Here is an 11,335-nt window from a genome sequence, read left to right on the forward strand (position 1 = left end):
AAGTGAGTCCATGAATAGTTCCGAGAAAGACTGTTCACACGTCACGGCATTATTAATTCTTATGTGTAAATGGGACTTTACAATATCTGAAGTCCTGATCGATTTAAAATAACCTGACAATAAAAAAAAACCCACGAGACGCTTGCGAATCCAACCAATCCCAGCATCCAATGGCTGTGCAGTCGGCTTTTTTTGGTAACGGAAGTCTTCGGCGCGACCGTTCGATTGACGTGAACTTGGACCAATCGCGGGAGAGAACGCCTCTGCTCCCTTGCCCTGGCAGCCATTAGGAATCCGGGAGGCGGGCCCGGAGAGGACCATGAGTAGAGTGGATCTGGGGGTTTAAGAAGAAAACAAGGGCACATCCCGCAGTTGCAGGTAGGAAATCGGCCGGTTCGGGCGCGACGGCCACGTTTTTGGGTGCCGCGGTCGGTCCCGCCTCGTCCCGCCATGTCACCAAGCGTTTGCCATCGGCCGCGGGTGCTCTAGCTCGGTCGCTAACCAGCTCGATGTGGCTCGGCGGCGCGGCGGAACGTAAGCCACGCTTCACGTTTCGTCCTTTTCTTCAGACGCCGTCGCCCCGGTGAAGTTGGCACGTTGTCGCGTCGAGCCCGGCGTTCGGGGTGACAGACGCTCGCCCCGCTCCGGGCTCTTTTCGGGGCTCTCCCCGCTGCGACGAGGCGCTGTGTCGCGCGTCTGTGGTAAGTTGTAGGCTCACCTGCTAGCCGGTCCGGGACGCCAGCTAACTTTGGGAAGTTTCGGCACGGACACGCACGAAGGGACACGTCCCTGTGGGGAAGCGTGATCACGGGCGCGGGGGACCGCGAACAATAACCGGGCCGGCTGAGATGAACTTTTCTGCACTGGTAGTGCAGCTCCTTGTGCGTTTTGCTCGGCGCTCGTTTGCCTTTTTTCTCCTCGCCAAGACGCGTCTGCAGGAGACGCGGTTTATTAATTTGCTCACATTTAGCTCCCTGCTGCCCTGCATTTTTAATTGCCCCTGGGTCACTTGGAGTGACGCCACATGGCTGCACTTTAGCATAAAGCTCCTTTGTCATCGTGTCTAAGAAAAGAAAGCGATGGCCTGTTGCTTTTTAATGTCTGGAACCGGGACATTAAGTAGTGCCTGACACGCCAGCGTCATCTGGTTTTATTACCAACAAAGTGTTATCTGTTTTCTGTGTGGGATGTGATGTGGCGCCCATCCAGGGTACTTCCTCATTTCTTTAAACGTTGTCCAGAAGGAGGATTCCCATGATGCATGTCAACAATGTCGACTTTGTTATTTGCTGCAATGTTCTCCCTGGAAACACGTGGTTTTGTAGTGACCATCCAGCTAGTAAAGTGTAATCGATTATAATGTAATAAAAAAAAAAAAAAAACTTTGATTCAATGCATGTTCACCAACTACAGATGGGACTTGAATCTACGTTTACAACAACAATGCTTATTTCTTATGTTTACCTGTGATTTTCTTAAAAATGTGGGGTTCACTGTAACACAGAAGGAAAATTGGGTCTCCAAGAGTGGAGATTCCCTAAATGAACAGAGGCTCAGGCTGCATGCCCTTAATGGCTCAGGAATCTCAGGGCAGTCTGCTACTGGCAGCCCTCCAGACCTCAGTGGAAGTGCCATCGGCCTTTTAGACCACATTACATAGATTTTACCATGTTACAGATTGATGGTTTAAAGTCAGACTCTGCCATATGGCATTTGTTTTTATTTGCATTGTGCCGATTGGGTGTCTATGAAGTGCTATGAGTACCAAAATTAAAAAGATAAATAAACCAGTAATGTAATGATTTATTTAAAATGGAACATTTGAAATGAAACATCATTAATTCAATATGACATGAATTATAAAAAAAAAAAAAAATTTGTTATATTGAAATTTCACAATTTAATTTGGGCACATTCAGTCAGTCTGACCCATCAAAGTAAGTGGGCGGGACTAATACAGATCTAGCCTGATCTTGTACAGATTATTGGTTTTGTCTGAAGCTTTACCCTTTCCAACACACCATTTCTTCCATTTCATGTTTTTTTTTTCCCAGCAATATGAACCTGAATATACACTACTTACAATAAGTTAGGGATATTGTGAGAGACTTGGTGGACATCATACGGTGTTTGTTTTACTTCACAAATTTTTGGCATAGGGAGGCAATTGTATTGGGGTGATGCACACCTCATTTTGTGCTTTCCATGCGTGTTCCATGGTCTCATTGTGTATTGGGGCCAATACCAAGAGACAACCTGTCTCAATGTGGCATCAATTTCAGGTCTGTGGCAGGCAGTCAGATGTTGCTTGTGAACTTGGTGTGTCATCAGCAGACTTGCATCAAGACACAGAACTACTGGCAAAGTTCATGACAGACCCAGGAATGGAGCCCCACGAGTGACAGACCGCAATGATGACCAGCACCTAAGGACCTGTGTACTCAGACATCGTTATACAACTTCCACACAGCTGCAGGCCAGTTACGAGATGCGGGGGTACTAGGGTCTCCAGAAAAGCATTCGCAACCGACCGAATGCCAGACAACTGTTGCAGGTGACACCACTGACACAAGACACCACCGTGAACGTTTGCAGTGGGCACAAGACCATGTGACCTGGACAATGCAGCAGTGGTCTACCGTCAGGTCACCTTGCATAGAAATGATGGTTGTCAGCGTTGCTTGAGAAGGCGAGGTGAGCGATACGCTCACCAGGGGAGGTGCAACAGTCTGGGCAGGCATCACCAGTCAGCGCAAAACAGATCTGGTTATTGTACATGGCTCAGTCAATGCATGTTCTTACCTCAGAGACATCATAGAACCAATAATCATCCCCAAATTCCACCAGCACACCCCCAACTTTCTGTTCATGGAAGATAATGCTCCACCACATCATGGCAGAACTGTCACAGCTCGACTTCAGGAAGCTGGAGTGCCTCATATGGTCTGGCCATCAATGTCCCCTGACCAACAACAGACCAACATCTGGGACCAGTTGAAGCAGAGACTGGCAGAACTGTATGTAGCACTTGTGGAAGAGTGGAACGCATTGCCTCAGAACAACATCATGAGTCTAGTGAGGAGCATGAGACATCCATGTCATTGCAGAAAATGGTGGAAAAACCTGCTACTGACTGTCATTTTTTTTTATTTGGTGTTATCCCTGTTATTGGCTAAATTTTGGGGTAATAAATATCAAAGGGAACTTTTACTTAATAAAATTGAGTAAATAGGAAAAGCACTCATATAAATAAAATTATCCCTAACGTATTGTGAGTAGTGTATATAGCCAATAATGGAGAATTTTATTCAGGAGTTCTGAGATGTTTGGCAATTTCTGACCAGTATGTTGGAAAGGAGAGCCTTGATCAGCCTTAGTCCAGCCCACTTACTTTTGAGGGGTGAAACTGACCGATCGAAGTAATTCATGATGTGCTCAATGTGGCCAAATTAAATAAATTGTGAAATATTTCAATATGACAAAAAAAAGAATTAATAATGTTTGTATTTCCAGTTTGTTTAGATCATGTCATATTGAATCACTGAATGATTTTGATGTTATGATGGCCAATATTAAATATAAAAAATTACATATCACTCCATAGCTGTCTTCTATTTTGAGGAACTGTTGTGTTGTACCGCCTACAATTTCATGTAGAGTTGCAGAAGCTAATTTAACGTGGCTGCTAGACAAATGTCATTTAATTACTTTTTTTTGGGGGGTGGGGGGGTTCCCCCCACATCATTGGTAATATATATATTAAAGAGGGTCAGACTGCAATTTTCCCACTCAGCAGGCTGCAACCTTCCCTTAACAAGCACCGCACAAATGAAAACAGGAGGCTGTTATGTGTTATAAAAATTACTGTTTTGGAGTGTTTTTGCCAGGAAAGGGTTCGGTTTAGCCAAAGGTGCAGCTTTCCCAGCCAATTGCACAGACAAGTTCTCTTTTGAGGCTGAGAGATCCTGTCAGTTTCTTATGTTCCAGTGAGGTCTCCACAATTTAGTAACTTTTTAATTACAAATTTTTATTAATTTTTGTAATCAGGGAAAAGTGTTGTCTGTTCTCATGCTGTGAAACTAATGTAACTGTACCGCCTTCTCTCTCTTTTTATTTTTTATTTTATAGCTTTTGAATAGATGGCTTTGTGTGTCACAGGAAGAGGATGTATGAATGAGAGTTGTGAGGGCTCATAGGTTCATTGATAATTACTGTGACTGCATGACAAATGTAAAGGGCAAGGGGGAGTGTGTGTGTGTGTGTGTGTGTATATATATATATATATATATATAGGAGGTTTCTGAAATATGTACACATCGGTTTGAATTTTGTTTTTTCCTTTAATATAAGATTTCATATCCCCATATTTCAAGCATCATTATGCATGTAAAAAATACTTGCCCATCTGTCTCTGGAGTTAATGGTGCTTTTAAACTTGAATTTTTGTAGAATATTTTTGCTGGTGTATTTCGGACATGCACAGCAAAGAGTCAGAGCTGGAATGGATGGGAGTCTCCTGTTTGCTTTTACTTTTGTCTAATCTGTTTAAGGATTGAAATCAGTGCACTAAGCCAGATCAAGCTATGGCCCGCAAGTTAACTTGGTTAAAGGTCATTTACACCTCTCTTGTTCTGAGTCCTTGATTAAATAAATGGCTGATCATGGTTCCATTTAGGCAATCAAGCATCTACATCTAACACCAAATTACGAGAATATCTGACACAGGGCAACAATTGCTGGGCTCCAGACTGTAAAATAGCCTTTTAGTGTATAAGTTTCATGTGGCCTCAGTTGTGCAGTGGAAGCTTTAGCCACTTGTCACATGAGCAACACAGGAAAGTGACACAGCACCCATCTTCCACTCAGTTTCAATGAGCAAGTGATTTGCCAACTAGTCCCGGTGAAAATGCAAGATATCTGTTTTATGGCAACAGTTACACACTGACTGCCAAAGGCAGCATTCTGTAAGCAGTAACACTATAAAGTTAGTCTTAAGCCACCACATTTGTCCGAATGTCAGAAGCACACAACGGTTCAGTTATCTGAGCTCTGGTTCCGGCTGGTCATGTTCTGTCATGTGATGTCCTCAGAAAATATGTGAATAGCTCATGACTTGAAGTCATTAAAATGCGGCTGGGTATTATTCTCTTTTTATAGGACACTCTATAAACTGCATGTCCATCGTCAGCTGTGCTTTGGAATAGTGTGGACCCTGTGCCCAGGCCCGGCTGTGCCAACAGTAACTTCCCACTTACAAATGCTTGCTGAATATCTGCATGGCAGTGTCCGTCCCCCAGTGCCCATGTGCGTGAGTTAACAGAACAAGCTACCACTCATCTGCCGGCCATCTTCTCGTTCTCAGTTAAATAAATTAACAACTTTCCAACGTTTAGACTTTCACCAAGTCATTCTCACCGGTGATCCTTTGACTGAAGGGCCCCAGCTAAGAAGCCTCATGACAAAATTCAAACACGGAGGGTGAATTGGTGATCATGCCTCATGTGCACTGTACAATGCACGACCAAGCTGCAGTTGGGACGGACTCAAGGAATGAATGCGTGTGAAACACTTTTACCTGTACCCAAAACAAATTTACAAGCAGCAAATCACTGTAGCCCATACGTTGGGGTTTGCTTACCGATCATTTACCGTGCGACTTCAACCTGACCCGACGTATATAAATGCAGTTCAATATATTCACCCACGGTCGGATTTTTTTCCCTAAAATGTGTGCACGTATGGGTCAGGGTCTCCGTAGGAAGAGGCGTACGCTTCTTTTAGGTCCCGTTTAGTGCATATGCAGTGGTTATAAATGAGGTGTGAGCATCTTTTAGTACGTTTTGTATGTAAGCAATGGTTCTAAACGTGTCCCCTGGTCTGCCTCAGTCATTAGGCACAGTTCTTGAATCAGTGTTTCAGTGATGACCCAGTGCTGCTGCAGCCTTGCTCTGGACACAAGGTGACGAGCCTAACCAGGACGGGGACAACCAGCAGTCTCCCACTGATCTGGCCAGCCGACTCTCCAGGATGAGGACTCCATCTCCCTCGCAGCATCTGCGAGCGTGACTGACGGCGTGGGTCGAGGACCCTCCCCACCCTGCGGCGCAATCTTAACCCGAGTTAACAGCAGGAGAGGACGCGCCTGCACCACTCTGCACAAGGCGTGCCGCTGCGCTTGTACAGGCGTGGCACGTCCTCTCCCTTTTATATCTGTTAATCTAATTGCGTTAAAATGTGACACCAACTTACGTGGCCGTGTCCCTATGAATAGTAACGTCCGATGGATAACTGCGCTGCCTTAATTACGGTTTTTATTCGCCAGAACACAAATACAGATATTAGCAAGCACCCCAGCTGAAGGGTCGAGCCACCCAACAGGTTTGTCAGTTTGCAGGAGCGCTAGAGGTGCAGGTTATGCTCGCTTGGAGGGCCGGCCGAGGAACGGATTCGGAATCTGGTTTCTGAGCCCGGCAGGTTGTTAACAGGCTGGCTGGGGGCATGTTTACAGTCACGGTGCGCGTTGCCCTATGATTATTTTGGGCTCCGTCTCTGTGGTGATGGTGCTTTTATTGTACTGGTGGTGTTTGGGGCCTCCTCAAGCGGTGACCTAATGCTTTTCCAGCGCCTCGCCGGTTCTGTGTTTAGCGCACCAGTGAGAGGAAAGGTCCCCATGGGGTGTGATTTAATGGTCTGTGGAGATCCTTTCATTTTCTGCACACATGTAGGGTTTTGTGAAGTCTCCCAGATATGTCAGGAAATAATAATAGTAAATGATTGTGTAGTAAATGATAAAAAGTGCTTGGTTACATGTTTGGAAGGACTGTAGTCTGAGAGGTCTGCTTTTCACATACAGCTTATGTTTCCTGTGTGTGGTAGAGTTTGCAGCTCTTGGTTCGAACTTGATTCCACAGTTTTGGGCTTTGAAGCCTGCTGTGAGAGCGATAGCTCATTACACCATTGTATACACCCTTCACCGTGTGTGAAGGTGCTATTTGAACTGTAAATGTAGAGGAGTGCTGGTGTCCTTTTTCAGTTCTTTTCATTATGGCTTCATGTGAGTCTTTATGAAATGAGAGTGCGTGTAAACAGCTATTTTGTCCTCGCGCTAGCGACATGTCAAACCATCCCAGCCAGGAACGAGTCTTATGTTAATGCTGCTGTCGCCTCTTTTGTACACTTATCTTGAAAGGCTGCTGTGACTGCAGCTCTAATGCGTGGGATGATCGTCAACACATCTCCTGATATTATGTGTGATAATGTTCCTTGAAATGGAGTTTAAAAAGATTTACCCAAGACCTTTATGCCTGTCGTGTTGAGAAAACTTCAACTATAATTTGAAGCAGGATTATGTTTTAATAAGTAAAAACGTATTTTTACTTACATTTTTACTTAAAATTTTACTGATCTTCTTTTTTCAAAAGTAAAGTGAAGTGATTGTCACATGTGATACACAGCAGCACAGCACACGGTGCACACAGTGAAATTTGTCTGCATTTAACCCATCACCCTTGATGAGCACTGTGCAGCTATGACAGGCGCCCGGGGAGCAGTGTGTGGGGACGGTGCTTTGCTCAGTGGCACCTCAGTGGCACCTCGGCAGATCGGGATTCGAACCGGCAACCTTCTGATTATGGGGGCGCTTCCTTAACCGCTAGGCCACCACTGCCCCGTTCAGGTCAGTTCAATGTGTATGGTTATTATTTAAAATAGAAATACCTAGCTCTGAATAGTTCATGAGTACTTTCAACAACAGTTGTTAACTCATCACATGGACTGTAGGACTTGGGCAGATCATACTATTCGCGACACCAATATAATTTTTACATTATTTAAAAAAAATAATAATAATATCACAATATCAGTGATTTAGTCAGATGTCTGAGAGTCAGAGCAGTGCGTCATCCTTCATTAGAAGCTGTTTTTTCTTGTGGGAATCCCTTAAATCACAGATTCCCTTAGGTATTCCCATAGGATATGAGGGGTTATTGGAATGAGCGGGAGTGGCAATCATAAGAAATTATAGCGATCACACATTTCCAATCTCATCGTTCATACATATGCATAAAGCACACCTAAAGTAACGGTGAGTCAAAAACAACTTGGAAAGGTTAAGTTGAAATATTGTTAAGCAGTTAACACCTAAGTTACTTCTACACTTACATATGTGTTGTCACTGTGCCATACCAAACTGAACAATAATCCTGTTGCCACCACCGTTTGGCAGTGGATTCACTTTTCAAATGAGGAAGCTTGTCATCAATGACAGTAGCTCAGTCAAATTGTAATATTGTGCTTTTACGTCGAGGCTTCATTGCCCATCCCTAATGGTCATGTACCGGATCTGTAGCAGATCACATTACGTTTCAACGTCACTTTGCAGTGTGAGCCTCTGTGGTGTGAGGACTTTTGCTTTTCTACTGGATGTAGGTTAGCATGCATGGGAGCAATTTTATTTTTTGAAAGGGGTTTAAGTGCATGAGCTTAATCGCTTTAGGTTATAAAGCCAAGCACGTGCCATCGTCTAATGTGCTTTGGGATGGAAATCTGCTGTGAGAATTGAGGTTATAATGTTGGTAAGACCCAGGAATCACTCCATTACCCTGCGTAAGGCCGCTGTTCATTAGAGAGGAACATTCAGCTCTGAAGCTCAGATTTTTGTGTGTGTCAACCTGCACGATTCTTACATGACCAACCGACAGTAAGAAGGAAGCAGTTCTCTTTACTTTCATCCTCAGTGTAAATCTGACCTCAGTGCTATTTTTTGGTTTGCGTTGGCTCTTTTAAAATGTTTTGAGTTCTTGAGTGACCTGAGGGCGGTGTGTAACCCCCAAATAGCAGGAGCTGTGAGTGTTTATGGGGTGTGACTTCACTGTTGCCCGTCCACTTCAGCCCATCCAGCATGGATGACCTCAGCAGTCAAGCAGTCGGTTGGAGCTGACCTCCGTTTGTCCAGGTCTCTGACAGCCCTGTGGTGTCATCGTCCTCGCCTTTATCACGCTCTCTCTATCTGCCCTCCATCTCCCGACTGCTGTCAATCACTCTTCCTTCCTTAAGGTCCATCTCTTGCTTTTTTTTTTTTTTTTTGTCCTCCTTCATCTATTTCTCAGTCTCTTTTTTTTTTTCTCAGATCTGCCTCTTCTAGATTAATCTGTCACCTTTCCTTCAGTCCTCTCAGCTGCTCTGTCCCTGTGCCACCTCTCCTGTGGTAGAGCTGGATGTCATATGTGTGACGAGCTTCTGCCTCAGACGGGAGAGCACTGAGCAGCAGGGAATGGGGGGCCTTGACTGGACAGATGGCAGACAACGCCCCAAAACTACCAGTCTGAAATATTAATAGAAATGCCATATGCTCACCGTCCGCAAATAAAGAGTGGGACGTGCCAGCGAGGAGGGAGGCGGTGGTGTGACCCTCCCTCCCTTCACCCTCACCTGGCCATATGAGAAAAGAGTGGCGATCGAGCGAGTGAGGCAGAATGAGAGAGGACAGAATTCTGGAGTGGGCTTTGACAGGGTTCACCAGACCAGACAGAAACCCAAATAACGTCAGTAATGGCAGTCCTGGTGCTGTTGAATTTTTTTTTTTTTTTAAAGCACAGTGGTTGTCATAGCACCAACCCTTTGCTGGTATTGTGCAGACAGGAAACACTTGAGAATGAATAGCATGCGTTTGTTTAAATGGAATTGTATTTAAATCGTTTATTAAATCAAACCATTCCTGTTTTCTTATTGCTTGGCAATGTCCAATTTACAAAACGTCACACATCGGTGCAACCATAAATCTTTAGTCTTGAGCCTGTGTGCATATCAGCTATTTCACCCAGCAAGTAAACTTTGCTTTGTTGCCGTGGTGATTGCAGAAGGAAAGACTATTTTTGCAAACCTTCCGCTTCCTTTTATTTCACCTGAACAGAATATTAACGCCAGGGGAGGGTACAAATGTGACAGAATTGACATTTAAAGAATTTTGCTACTACCATGTTGCATATTTTTGTAGCTGTAATCTGACTTTGAATGGACAGATTGTTGTTACTACTATAGTGCAATTACAATGAAAGAATAAATATTGAAACTTTCTGGTGTGCACATGTGTTAGCTAGATATTTTAATGATATTTTTGGCAGTTGTATGGTGCATGAAAGAATGTTTTATTTAGGTTTTTTTTTTTTTTGCAGAAATAGAGCTGTTGTGTGCTGTTGTGTTGCAATATTCCTCATTAATTTAATGTGGCTGAATGGCAGTAAAAGAAAACCAGATGTGCAACGGTGGGCTTTAAAACACACAAAGTAAAATACAACATGCACAAAACTGGATCAATCCACTGCGCCAGAGTGGACCACAACCTTGTTCATCACCTATCATTATTGACTTTTTTTTTTTTTTTTTTTTTTTTTTTGCTGATATTGCATACCCATGCATAATATGTCAACAATTATCAGTTTGCTAATGAGGCCCCTGGAATTTGGAAGTTGCTTATTAAGAGTACTTCTTATCTGGCCTCGACAACAGCTGCAGTGAAAAAATCCCACCGACTCCAGGCTGCTGCTGTTCTTCGTGACTAGCGTTGGGGTGTCTGAAATGTTGAAAGAAAAGAAAAAACTATGCAAATCAATACATTTTTCCATCATTTTTGTGAAAGAAATCCAGCACATGGCAGGGTTGTATGCTGCGTGATGCCCGTATTTCTGCCCTGCAATTATTCTTAATGTTTTTCACTGTGTATCTGTGTCTTTTCCCCCCCGCAGTGGAGTGGGCTTCGGCGAGAGCATGGACCACCCTGCGCATCGAGGGGATACGATGTCCATCGGACTTCACGACAGGTAGGATTACCCCGCGTCGTGTGTCTGAGCTGTTTACCACATTGCCAGGCCTGCTGCTTATTTCAGAGTCTAAGTCTCTCCATCCTCTCTGCTCTGGTGCTTTCTTACTATCAATCCTTCCTGCGATTTACACATTCTCTCTCATCTTCAAGCGATGGAAGAGTACTTTTTTTTTTTTTTTTTTTTGGTTTGTTCTGCAAATGCAGATCTAGATGAGAAATTTTCATTTTGATCTATAAGCACCCTCCCCCACCCCATCAGTATTTTCTATAAGCATTGCTCCATTGTACATCAGCTGATAGACATGACCACACCCCTTTACTTTTTCCAAGGACGAATGACAGCAGCCTAGTTCTGTATCTTCATGACCACTATTTTTAATTTTTTATTATTCTTATACTTAGTACAATGCTTTTTCTAAAATGTCGGTTCAGTTGCATTTGCACACTGGTTTGCCATCTTTCCTTTCTCCTTGGCCTTGGTGGAGTGTTAAACGTAGCATTTACTCAGCTGAACAC

The 11,335-nt window shown here is 43.9% G+C and overlaps 1 protein-coding gene across 5 annotated transcripts in view; it reads left to right on the plus strand.

Moving 5' to 3' along the window:
- Positions 1–295: 295 nt before the first annotated feature.
- The window catches only part of klhl13 (kelch-like family member 13), a 59,276-nt gene continuing 48,236 nt past the window's right edge, over positions 296–11,335 (plus strand). For 2 of the 5 annotated variants that reach the window (XM_028983450.1, XM_028983454.1), the window contains exons 1-2: positions 296–378; positions 10,743–10,817. In XM_028983450.1, the coding sequence (XP_028839283.1) occupies positions 10,765–10,817 (53 nt within the window). In that variant the 5' untranslated portion in view covers positions 296–378; positions 10,743–10,764. Of the gene's footprint in view, positions 379–406; positions 702–7,633; positions 7,676–10,742; positions 10,818–11,335 lie in introns of those variants that run through there. The other 3 variants (XM_028983452.1, XM_028983455.1, XM_028983456.1) reach the window with 3 other exon arrangements.

This window comes from Denticeps clupeoides, chromosome 6, assembly GCF_900700375.1.
Source record: "Denticeps clupeoides chromosome 6, fDenClu1.1, whole genome shotgun sequence".
Classification (NCBI taxonomy): domain Eukaryota; kingdom Metazoa; phylum Chordata; class Actinopteri; order Clupeiformes; family Denticipitidae; genus Denticeps; species Denticeps clupeoides.